Here is a 13,315-nt window from a genome sequence, read left to right on the forward strand (position 1 = left end):
AGTATTTTTAAATGTTGTACTAATAAAGCTGGCATTAAAAGAGCAGATGGCGCATGAAAGTCACGGGGGAGATTTAAACTAAGTTACACATAAGCAGTAAATTAAGCAGAAGACTTGGGTTGTCAATTGCTTCGTTAACACAGCCCAAACCAGCATGTTGTTTTTGTGAATTGCGTGACTCCAGCCATGGTGATTTGTCAAGCCACGTTTCTTGGCTTTGTGTGTCAGTTGTGATTTTGCAAGCCATAGCTAAGTGTGGTATAAGATCTCAGCCTTTGGAGCTGCCGAACTGTAGTTTAGACGCTTGTGTGAAGTCATCTAACAGATATATAACTTTCTTGGCTTTTTTTTCATTGAAAATGTTTTGTTTCTCATCCAAGAAGCAAAGAATGGATGAGAAGCGAAACATTTTCAAAGGAAAAAAAACCCCAGAAAGTCCAGTCAATTCATACTTAACCAATCCGAGTTTAGCATAATGAGCAAACCCGCTCACTAGCTTAGTCTTTCTTGAGGGCAGCGCTATAGAGTCCTGCAAAGTGTGCCCTTATGTAGGTGGCTTCCAGGCTAGGACGGAACAGCCCCTCACTCCACCTCCTGATGCTGGACCCCTCCTTGTAAGGGGAGAAAGCAGATTTCCGGGCCGTAGTAGATTCAGCTTCCAAGGATGGGATCTGAGGAAGGGGGAGGGGCTCATCAAGATTGAGGAATGGAAGAGGATAATGACCCCGACTAGCTCGTCTTTCTTGCAGCTTCTTGCTCTCAGGAGTTACCAGCTGGACCCCATCTGGTTCTTGGCAAGACTCTGGAGGAACCACCCCCATTGTTTCCTCTTCTTTCATCACAACCCTCGGGAAGGTGAACTAGTGAGTGGGAAATGGAAGAAAGAGAGAGAGAGAGAGAGAGAGACAGAGAGATCCCTGGTGATTTAATGAATTATTTTCTCATCCCAAAATCTATGTTTTCCATCAGACTTGAGGTCATACTATCAATAACATTGGCATTTCCGGGACTTTGATATCATTCAAGATCCCTTGCTTTTTTGACAGAGTCCTTTGGGAATGTTGTTTTCTATTCTTGGCTGGTAGGGCGTTCAAAGAGTGAGTGGCCTATGTACATTTGCTTGTCTGGACTTCCCCTGTGTGTGTTTCCTTTGGGAAAAGAAAGAAGAATAATGTTTGATTTTGCTCAGTCTGCTGGACTGAAATTGTATACAGGACGGGAACTTAACTCACAAGGTATATTACAGTGAATCAGACTATCCCGCTGAGCCATCACTTTGTTTAAACCTCTCAAGCATAACGCAGACATTGCGCTTGGTTCCTCCTCAACAAAGATTTAGCATGCGGTGTGAACTCAGCAACCGACCGCCAACTCAGTCCAAAAAATGGCTGCTTTTAATAGCTATTTAATAACTAACTTGCCTTCCTGCTATAGTCTAGGACAGGGCTTTTCAACCTTTTGACCCATTGTACCACTTCTAGGATATGGCAACATCCGAGGACCACCAGTTGCCTAGCAAGGTGTCAAAAACTTGATGACCAAAAAAAAAAAGGAAAAAAGTGATGAAGTACAATAGTTACAATAGTTCACTTACTGACTGTTCAAAGTTACAATGGCATTGGAAAAAGTGCCCCCCAAGCCACAGTCGAGCAAGACAACCTGCCTGCCCGCCTAGAGGCGCTCTTCCTCCTGTCCAAGATTTTCATTGTTGGGAGCATTTCTGTTGAGGATTGGCAGCGGAGGGGGAGGGAGGTGTTTGGTTTTTATCCCCCCCCCGTCTCCTGGGTGGTTGCAGCAGGTTTTGGTCACTTCACATGACCCTGGGACACTGTGACCGTCATAAATATGAATCAGTTGCCAAGCATCTGAATGTAAATCACAAGACCCTGGAGATGCTGCAACATTCCAGCTGATCGGTGCTTCTTCTGGGCTCAAAAGCGCCAGGATCAGTGCCAAACTCCAGCTGGAGCCTGGTGCTGATCCTGGCGCTTCCGCTGAACCCTGACAGCCCTGCCGCTCCAGCCATCTCTGGCTCAGGCTTGTTCAGTACTGCCAACAGTTCAGCTCATTCCCCTCCCCTGCTACCACTTTTCTGGGATGGTCGCATACCATCTGCCAGGTGCCAATGTACCACAGGTGGTACCCGTACCACTGGTTGAAAAGCCCTGGTCTAGGACAGCAACCCCCAACCTTTTGAGCACCAGGGGCTGTTTCTGTGGAGAAAGGTTTTTCCACAGACTGGATGTGGCATGGTTTTGCGTGTTGCCTGCATCCCGTAGTTGGGGCTTCACTTGTTTGCGCGGTCCTGTTGCTGGCATGCCGCGGACTGGTGCTGGTCCACAGATCAGGGGTTGGGGACCCCTGCTTTAGGATCCTGATGAGCAAAGGGTAACAATTGACTGCATGTCTTTTTCATCGGGTGGGACACTCAAGGATTATTTAGTTTAGTTAGTGGTTAGTTGGAGGATGAAAGTTACTTTGGACTAGAATATTAGGGCTTACATATACAGCTCACAGCTGACACATGTTGCTAGATTGAATTCTCAGCAACCCAGGGTGGGACTGGAAGCGCTCCTGTCTGAAACGTTGACAGTTGTGACTTAAATTCCAGGCAAGAGTAATGTATTCCTCTCTTAGCAGCCAGGTGGGGAAAAAGAAAAGAGAAAGGCAAACGCAAAGAGAAAGGATATCGGGATGAGAAGGATTGAAAGAGTGCTTAGAACAAGGGAGGAAAAAAAAGTTGCAAGAACGAGAGAAAGGGGAAAAAACATAAAGGAAAAAGGACATCAGAACAAGATCTGTCTGGCCATCTTGAATATTGCCCAACAAGGTTTTGAATGTAGCATATTGTTTATTATCCTTTCTCATTTCACCCAAAAGTAAAAATGCTGCTAAATGGGGCCCACACTGCCCCTCAACTGGGTATTCTAGAATGTGCTACCTGTGAATATCGGCTTTTATACTTAACCTCCATGAATTTCAACTGCCTTTCAGACTGTGGGAAAGCTGAAGAACTGAGCTTCAGGAGTCTCCATGTGCTAACTCAGGTCTGGGGTTCAGCTGTCTACACTGACGGCTGGAGATGATCCACCACAGAATCACAGAATTGGAAGGAATCGCACAGATCTCTCAGCCAAATGCAAGAAAACCAATTAACACAGTTCAGAAAGGTGACCAGCTCGCCTTTTCTTAAAAACCTACCGAGACGAAGAACCTGCCATCTTCATGAGTAGCCTGTCCTACTCTTGTCCAATTCTTACAATCAGAAAGTTCTTCCTTACCTCCAAGGTTTCATAGAGAGGATGCTAGAGACCAAAATCAAACATGTCTTTTCCCCGTTGAGATACTGCCCCCTTCCACGTCAGAATATAGGAAAGTTCTTCTTCAACAGCATATTGGATTTGAATAAGAATCCATCTTGTTCTGCATTCCTTGCCAGAAATGGCTGAACAGTTGCATCCAGGAAGTTCCTAAGCTAGAACTGGACAAGCACGTCTCTTCCACTGTTCCTTTTTAGTCGCTGAGACTAAGAACACGACGCCTGGGATTCAGAAGGTGGCATTCAGCCAGGCAAGCTGTTCTGCTTGCATCTGTTGAGTCCCTTTTTCAAAGTCAGCCCAATCGGTGGCCGCATCTTACAATTAATTATGCATTGGTTGAACACATCCTTTTAAATCAGTCTCAAAAATCTCTCTGGTTTTGGCTTCAATGGATCAAATTCAAGAAACGTACAAAATACAATCCTTCCTTCCTTCCTTCCTTCCTTCCTTCCTTCCTTTCCTTTCCTTTCCTTTCTCCTTCCTTCCCTCCTTCCTTCCTTCCTTCCTTCCTTCCTTTCCTTTCTCCTTCCTTCCTTCCTTCCCTCCTTCCTTCCTTCCTTCCTTCCTTCCTTCCTTCCTTCCTTCCTTCCTTCCTTTCCTTTCTCCTTCCTTCCTTCCTTCCTTCCTTCCTTCCTTCCTTTCCTTTCTCCTTCCTTCCTTCCTTCCTTCCTTCCTTCCTTCCTTCCTTCCTTCCTCCCTCCTTCCCTCCCTCCCTCCCTCCCTCCCTCTTTCTCTCGCTATCTCGTTTGTGTGTGTGTGGTTTACACATTTATCTTCCTGTTTAAAATCAGTAGTCCCAATGGATTTTGGGAAAGATGTTAATCAAATCCAGGAATTACTATAGAGGCAGTTAAAAATAAAACAGCCTTTTCACCTTCACCTCCAAATTAATCGCCCTGAAATGGAAAAGGATCTTTACTAGAGATCAGACTCCAGTCTTGGCTCTCAAAACGGAAGGCAGCTGAGTTAGAATTTCTTCACCCTGAGTTTCCTTCAGAAAAGAATGGAGCCAAATGCCAAAACTCTTTCTGCAGGGAAAACAAAACCCATAGTGGGGAAAGAGGGACATAGTTTGAAAGCAGGACCTATCAATTGGTTTCTAAGCGATAGCATTTTAGCCGGGATTTGTTCTGTTTTCTGAACCACGAATCCAGACTTATTTTGTCTGCTCAAAATCCGGATAGTGGCTCAGGAAATGGAATGCAGAGAATCTAGGAAATAGCTGAGCAAGGATTATGTTGCTCCTGAGCCAAAAGGATCCAAACTTCACTAAAATCCTGCTTTCGCCTTTTTAGATAAATGCAAACTTTTTTTATTTGTTGAATTTGAAGACTGCCCATCTGACTCGCATTAATTGCAATGCATACAATTAAAACATAAAAAATCTAAAACCTATATAAAATGCAATACCTCAAAAAAAAGAGCTAGATAAGAACAAGAATAAAATATGTTAAAAGTTAAAAGGTGAGGGGAAGGCGATCAAGGTGCCGGTTCGCTCCAGGATTGCATCCTGCTCAATGAGGTCCATGAAAGTTGGCAAAGCCACGTCTTTAAAGTCCTATGAAAGACCAGGAGATCTTGGGGAGATGGGGTGGGAGGAAGTATTCCAGAAAGCAGGATCCATGGCAGAGAAGGTCCCTTTCCTGCACCCTGCCAGTTTGAAATTCTTTCAAACTTGGCAACTTTCAGACTTGTAGACTTCAACTTTCACAATTCCGCTGCCTATCCCAGGGAAGTCACAAGCCTTAAAATTGTCAAGTTTGGAGACCTCTGCTTTAACCGATGCGATCCGTAGCATATTTTCCCTACTAATGGGGTAAGATGGGCTGACATAATCAGGATAAGATGGTTTCCAAGGTAACTTGGCCCCTTGCCATATAGGGCTTTGACCAAGACCTTGAACTGGACCTGGAAGCAACATGGAGTTCCTGCAGCCAAGGTGTTATGTGTTCCTTCAATCTGCACAGTAATCTACCCGAAGTCCTGAGAAATTCTCATTCCATAGTCCAAACTACCGAATGACCCATACGAGCTCTAGTCTCTATATCCTGTGCCCATGGAACAGCTACAGATATTGGAGAAAGATCTGGAAAGAGTTTTCTTTTAAAAAAAAATGTAACTTGAACTTATAGGCCACCCAGAGTCATTTCTTGTGAGATGGGCAGCTATATAAATTTCATGAGATAGACCAGGGGTAGGCAACCTCGGCTCTTATATGACTCATGGACTTCAACTCCCAGAATTCCTGAGCCAACTTGGCTGGCTCAGGAATTCTGGGAACTGAAGTCCATGAGTCATAAAAGAGCCGAGGTTGCCTACCCCCGAGATATACGGACAGACAGACAGACAATAAAACTGTTGTTTACTGTTGAGGCACTTCTTAGTTCAGCAACGTGTGCTACCTGATCAACCCAATGCTATGGCACTTACCATATCTGAGATCCACATAGCCAGTTTCACTCCTTTGTCCTTAGTAACCTGGATGGCTTGGGATGTCTGTCTGAAAGCAAGTTGGGAAACAGCAGCAGCTAAGGATTTAATGCTTCCAAAGATGCTGGGAGGAGCAACCATCTTTTCTGATACACATCCCGCTGGAGACTTGTAGGCTGCAAGCAAGAAATGGGCGGAAAATGCACAATTAATAAGCCAGACCGTTGTTCTTTAACTGATTAAAGATGTTAAATGATTCCATACATTCTATGTCAATGGTTTTCAACTTGGGGGGGCAGGGGGGGAACCCCGTGAGGTCATCAAGGAAGCCCACGAGGACTCGAAGAAATGTTATGACTTAAATCTTGATTTACACTAAGGCTTGGGAGTCCCTGGCCACAAAAGGTATTTAAAGAGGGTCGGTGGGGAAGGAAAGGTTGAGAACCACTGTTCTATGTCCCCTGAGCATCTCTGCCTATGAGAAGACTTGATTACGGGTGATTGGGAACAAGCAGATATTTTGGTGGCTCACACAACGTAATTTAATGCCATCTCTTTACAAGCCAGTCTTCCAAGCCGCGTACCCCGCACTGATCCCTCAGGTCTTTGGGTACTGTCGGTGTCAGTCTAGCAACAATGGAACATCAGTTTCTCCGCTTGTGTGAGAAAGAAAGCTCCCTCAGCAATTCTTATAATTTTGAAAATGTTGCTGTTGCAAATGGGGCAAGTTTGTGTCTGGTGTTGAACAGGAATAATGACTCAAGTCGAGGAAGTTCTTTGACAACCTCATAGAAACAGAGGTAGGAATGTTTGTAGCACCCTCTTGTGGAAATAGGGCTACTGGAGCCTAAGAAACTGCAACCAACCAATCAGAATAGAGCTGGAAGGGACCTTGGAGGTCATCTAGTCCAACCCTCTGCTCAGGCAGGAGACCCTATACCCATTTCAGACAAGTGACTGTCCAGTCTCTTCTTAAAAGCCTCCAGTGATGGAGCACCCACAACTTCTGAAGGGAAGCTGTTCCACCATATAACCTGACTTTGTTAGCCAACTCCAAAATGTCTTTAAAAAAAAAAATCAGGACTACAACACTCAAATTCTGAAGCCAGAAAATACCCAGCTTTAACTTCTGATAAAGAAAATGGGTTTATAAAACTAACAAGATGAGCATCTCATAGAAGGGAAAGCTGGGGATGCCAAACAACATAAGTTGTTTCTTTTTTTAAAAAAAAAAGCAAAAATAAAAGATGCTCTCTCTCTCTCTCTTTATTTGGATACAATATTTGGAGTGGAACCCAAACAACGAAGCACAAATAAATGACAGATTCTATCCTCAATCTAATTTGTGTTGCTTTTTAGTTCAGACGGTGGCAGAGATGCAAAACTGCCTAATTTACATTCTATTTTTATATAATGTTATTAAAGATTTTTTTTAAAAAGCAAGATAAATGCTAATACAAACTAATATAAAGTAAAAAAAGGAAGAAAACAACGAGAAAGCTATGTGCAAAAAAGTAACAGAAATAAAAAGAAAAATAGAGGGAAACAAGATACTAAGCAGTAGTTTCCGATCTTTCTTACAGCAGTCATAAGTACAATTATAAATTTACTTCTTACTCAATGGTTACAACATAACAACACAATTCTTTTCTTTTTATAAGTTGTTCTGTCTAATCATCAGAACTATAAGCCAAGTTCATTTTTTCCTGTTTTATGCAAAAAGTTCATAGTTTCCAGTATGTAATTAACATATTGTCCTTTTTTTGTATCAAATAAGTTAATTTAGTCATCTCAGCAAGTTCCATCATCTTCACCAACCTCTCCATTCCACTGCAGCTATAGTCTAAAGCAGAATGTTTCTTTATCTCAGCAGTTTTGCTGGCTGAGGAATTCTGGGAGCTGAAGTCCACATATCCTAAAGTTGCTAGGGTTGAAAAACACTGCTCTTGTGAAGTTCTGCAAAGGGACAAGGCTAGCAGCATGCTCCCTTCCCTCAAAGCTAGGAAGATAAACATGCTCCGATGACAACACCACAGTTATCTTCTTGTGTGAGGAACAGCTAAGGACCCAGCTAGGACAATCCTTTATTTGAAAGCATTATTGGTTTAACATCTAAATGGAATTAAATGGAATCTGGCCAGTTTAAAGATGAAGAATAAAAAGGTAGGAGAAGACAATCTTGAAATAGTCTATTAGGAGAACAAATTAGGCAGATAACCTGTGCTGGCAAGCAACTTAGAACTAGGAGATAGACCAAACACTTTGAGGTATTTATGGAGGCCCACCTATGCTCAATAGACTCTTCAGAAATCAGTAAAAATAACAGTGCCAGTCAATCTCCATTGAAGAGCAAGTACTACAGTCCTGAAAGAGCCTTGGTGGAGCAGTGGGCTAATGCCTCCTTAAGTAACACCAGCTGCCTGAAATTAGTGCAGGTTCGAGTCCCACCAGACTCAAGGTTGACTCAGCCTTCCATCCTTCTGAGGTAGGTAAAATGAGGAAACAGATTGTTGGGGGCAATAAGCTGACTTTGTAAAAAATGCTGCTTTGGGGCGGGGTGTGTGTGAAAGCCCTAATAAGCAGGCATATACATAGAATGAAGGCTATTGCTAAGCACATTGATTTGTGCTTCTTAGATTATTATTATTATTATTATTATTATTATTATTATTATTATTATTATTATTATTATTATTATTATTATTATTATTATTATTATATTATTATTAATTTAATTTGTATACCGCCCTTCTCCCAAAGGACTCAGGGCGGTGAACAGGGCAATACATAAAAACAAGATACAAAAATTAAAAATTATTAAAAAGTAATTAAACAGTGCCCGTAATAAATTGTAAGCCGCCCTGACTCTTCGGAGAAGGGCGGGATATAAATGGGATTTTAAAAAAGAAAAAGGAAAAAGAAAGAAACATCTTGCTAATCAGAAAACATATGAACTTAAACTTCAGCTCCAAAATGAGATTTATTTACTTTTTTTACAATAGATCAACCAGGCACTATATTAACCTGAATTATGCTCCGTTATCCCATCCACCACCTTCTCCAGCTTGCCGACGGCAGAGGTTTTAACCATCTCTTTGCTCCTCTTCGCATTCTCTGTCTTGATCCTCAGGCTGTTCTTAGATGGCTCATTATTTTCAGCAGACAGTCCTAAGACTTTGTCCAGGATGTCCATGACAGAACATACCATGTAGTGAAGGTGAGCTAGAATGGTGTCCTTCAAATCAGAGGTAGCCTGAGGAAGAGGAGATAATGGAGAAAAAGTTCTTTGTCATGACCATTTTATGTTTTCAAGCGAGACAGTGGATCTGTCTGGTAGAATTAGCAGACAGTTCGAAAGCACGTAAAAAGGCAAGTAGGAAAATAGGGACCACTACGGTGGGAAGGTAACAGCGTTCCGTGCGCCTTTGGCGTCTAGTCATGCTGGCCACATGACCACGGAGACGTCCTCGGACAAGCGCTGGCTCTTCGGCTTTGAAACGGAGATGAGCACCGGCCCCTAGAGTCGGAAACGACTAGCATGCATGTGCAGGGTGTTAGATCGTGATCTCTGGACCGCATGGCCAAGATGGACGACGCAGGACAACAGGGTTCAGCATAACATTCTTTATTGATGAAGCACAGACTTGGCAAACAAAGGGGCAACTGCCCCTCTTATATACCTAGCCAGGTATACTTGGAACCAATCCCATTGTCCGGATTTCCCGCCAAAGACTGCCCTGCCAATCCTGACAGGGCACCCTGCCACCTGGTGGTGTCAGTGGCTATCTCTGTGAACATCTCCTATATACATATATACATAACACAGGGAACCTTTACCTTTACCTAAGTAGTAAGAAGGAGGTGTCCAGAAGTTCACTAGGGCTAGTATAGTCCTAACAGAGAGCTCAGCAGCTTCTGGACCAGGGGTCTTCAAACTTGGCCCATTTATGACTTGTGGACTTCAACTCCCAGAATTCCTCAGCCAGCCTGGGCTTGAAGTCTACAAGTCATAAAAGGGCCAAGTTTGAAGACCCCTGTTCTAGACAGACACCAACATTTAAGTCACGGAAGCCTGCATTTTTGAGATGAGAGCTACTGTATACTTGGAACACAGGCCCAGAATAAAATAAGTGCAGCCAGGTTACAATCCTGGTTCAATTCAGCAAGACAGTTTTTTTCTTTTGTTTTTTACTTACTTCCTCCACCGGTTTCTGAAGGATAGGTATCTTCTTCTCCAAATGTTCCAAACCTTGACAAGCCAAAACATTGGCTGCTGCAACTGAACGAGAGAGAGAGAGAGAGAGAGAGAGAGAGAGAGAGAGAGAGAGAGAGAGAGAGAGAGAGAGAGAGAGAGAGAGGGAGGGAGGGAGGGAGGGAGAGAGAGAGAGAGACAGAGAGAGACAGAGAGAGACAGAGAGACAGAGAGAAGAATGTTTAAACAGTGCTGGAACAGAAGGGAGGGTCAGCCACTGGATTAATTGATCCCCCTGTATCTTCACCCAAATTTCACCAAGATTCACAGACTATGTTTGGGTGGTGCACTAAACCACAGTTCCAATACATGCTACCATATTACAAAGTGCATTCCTCATCGTATATTGTAATTATATGCAACCTTCGGTTTGGAGAATAGAGCAGTTTGGAGAATTCTAATGCGTTCCATCCTCTTCTGGACTACATCATTCCAGAGGTCGTCTGATGGTTATCCAGAAGTCAAGTTTGCAACTGGAAGTCGTTGAAGGTATTCTGGATATGGCATGGCATGAAACAGCTGGACTGCTGCCATGAAACTTCAATCCTACCAGTCTGGGACTTCTGGGAAATCTCTGAACTACCTTGGAATGGTATGGTAAAGGTACAGCATGGATCAGGGAAAGAGGACTTTATGGAACCAGCTGCCATAAAAGCCAACACAGTGCTAGGCTGCATTAACAGAGGAATAGAATCAAGATCACGTGAAGTGTTAATACCCCTTTACAATGCCTTGGTAAGGCCACACTTGGAATACTGCATCCAATTTTGGTCACTACGATGTAAAAAAGATGTCGAGACTCTAGAAAGAGTACAGAGAAGAGCAACAAAGATGATTAGGGGACTGGAGGCTAAAACATAAAAAGAACAGTTGCTGGAATTGGGGATGTCTAGTCTAATGAAGAGAAGGATGAGGGGTGACACATGATAACAGTGTTCCAATATCTCAGGGGTTGCCATAAAGAAGAGGGAGTCAAGCTGTTCTCCAAAGCATCTGAAGGCAGGACAAGAAGCAACGGATGGAGACTAATCAAGGAGAGAAGCAACCTGGAACTAAGGAGGAACTTCCTGACAGAATAATTAATCAGTGGAACAACTTGCTTCCAGAAGTTGTGAATGTTCCAACACTGGAAGTCTTTAAGAAGAGATCGGTCAGCCATTTGCCTGAAATGGTATAGGGTTTCCTGCCTGAGCAGGGGGTTGGACTAGATGACCTCCAAGGTCCCTCCAACTTTATTATTATTATTATTATTATTATTATTATTATTATTATTATTATTATTATTATTATTATTATTATTATTATTTGGAATATTATATTTTCCACAATGTGCCTTACATAGCAATACTTCAGCCATGATGGGAAATCAAAGGCACTAAGGTACCAAAGAACTGTAGTCAAATACAATGATAAATATTTATGCACTTATTAAGTCACAGAACAATGGACTGTAATTATTCGATTCTCTCCCTCCCCCCCCCCCGAAAGATCCAGAATATGTGTCAGCGAGGAACTGACCAGAGTGGACACTACAGAGTGGACTCTGGAGATGAAAGCAGCTGACAATCAGAAATTAAAAGGGGTGTTTGGGTCCTTTCCAAAATGAAGCTTGTGCAACACTTACATTGAGGCTGCAGCTTCTGCACCACAGGCTTCACACTCCATAGAGCCAGGGAACTGGCATTCTGGAGGGCCCACTCATAGGTGGCACACACTGATGCCATCAAGGGGTGAATCTCTTTGGCACTGGCATACATGCTCTGGGAGATTGGTGAGGGCTGAATTCACCACGGGTAGCTGCAGAACTCTCTGTAACACACTGCTTTGCCTGTTCAAAAGAAAAAAAAGAAAAGAAAAAAAGAGGATGCGGATATAACCAGAGGAGAGAAAATATCCCTAGAAAGAAGAATGAAATGTTATAGTAACTATCATTGATTCTTTCTCTGGCTTATTATTGATCTGGCAATCCAGCACCTTTGCTATCCCAAACCCGTATAATAACAAGTTACGTGTGGGATTTCTTTCCTAGCGAGATCTGGGGATGTGTGTTAAAAAACAACCATAAGTAATTCCAAAGGGCCATTGGTCAAGCCAAGCTAGTTTATTTATTTGTTATGGAGAACCAACCTAGAACTAAGGAGAAATTTCCTGACAGTGAGAACAATTAACCAGTGGAATGTCTTGCCTCCAGAAGTTGTAGGTGCTTCATCGCTGGAGTTTTTAACAAGAGCCATTTGCACAGAATGGCATAGGGTCTCCTGCCCAAGCAGGGGGTAGGACTAGAAGACCTCCAAGGTCCCTTCTGGCTCTGTTATTCTCTATTAAAAGAGCTACTAATTACCAAAGATCTATTTGCTTTTCTGGGCTGAGGTGGTCAACCTACGATCTGAAAATAAGTTACTGCATAAGCTATGTCCTGTGTCATACATGAAGAATGTGTGTCGTGTGTGTGTGTGTGTGCCTTCTGAACAATCTTGACTTGTGGCAACCATATGGACAAGTGCATGCCCTTAGGTAGAATTAGACTCACAGTCTCCCCACCTGTACAGTAAATTAACCAGTACAGCAAATGGGCTTGGAAGAACAACTGGTGGGACAATTTTCATCCCCAAACAGCCTAAGGGAAAGATACCTAATACCCATTTGAATCTTCACCCTTCCCCCCACCCACAAGCTGCTATTTACAAAAAAAATGTGAAAAAGGCAAAAGAAATAGTCTTAGGGCTTGACATTTAGGCTAGGGAATCATCTTTTGCCGTTTCACATTGTTTGAAAGCCAAACTCTTTTTCTGTAACAGTGGCTTGGGTCGCTCTGTTTCAAATAAAACACATAGATGGCTTTTTAAATAAATAAATAAAAAATAGCAGACATAGTGTCTAATTCAGCCAAGATTAAAATTTGCTTTAGGCTGCAGAACTAGATCAGGTCCCCTGAATCTGTTGACTAACGCAAATAGTACAAATGGTGTCTCACCAGACATTTGCTGATGTTAATGATTATTTTTTGTTAGCCATTTTCAGAGTGATAATTATAGCTTTACTATAAAAAGAATCTTCCCATGTTGGGTCAACTTACCTTGGGGCTTCCATTCTGCATTACTGGTTTGTTTCTGGCTGCCATTGTCGATCATTAGCCTGCAACTAAATCATGGGACATGTATAAAATGTTGCATACTCTAGGGGGAATGTAGGGGGGGGAAAGAACCCCCATTCTCAGCTAATGCTCAGAGTCGTCCCACAAAGGAGAAACACGCAGGAGAGTTTCAATAAACCAAAGAAATTCTATCTTCACACAGCACTTACTGTAGGTGGG

The 13,315-nt window shown here is 42.8% G+C and overlaps 1 protein-coding gene across 1 annotated transcript in view; it reads right to left on the reverse strand.

The window, feature by feature from the left end:
- PLIN1 (perilipin 1) overlaps positions 1-13,315 on the reverse strand; it is a 25,632-nt gene continuing 12,317 nt past the window's right edge. The window contains 7 exon segments of the mRNA XM_083371377.1: positions 1-860; positions 5,751-5,926; positions 8,775-9,003; positions 9,947-10,029; positions 11,627-11,765; positions 11,767-11,829; positions 13,079-13,143. Of these exon segments, the coding sequence (XP_083227503.1) occupies positions 498-860; positions 5,751-5,926; positions 8,775-9,003; positions 9,947-10,029; positions 11,627-11,765; positions 11,767-11,829; positions 13,079-13,123 (1,098 nt within the window). The 5' untranslated portion in view covers positions 13,124-13,143 and the 3' untranslated portion in view covers positions 1-497.

The sequence above is a fragment of the Vipera ursinii genome, assembly GCF_947247035.1.
Source record: "Vipera ursinii genome assembly, chromosome: 11".
Taxonomy (NCBI): domain Eukaryota; kingdom Metazoa; phylum Chordata; class Lepidosauria; order Squamata; family Viperidae; genus Vipera; species Vipera ursinii.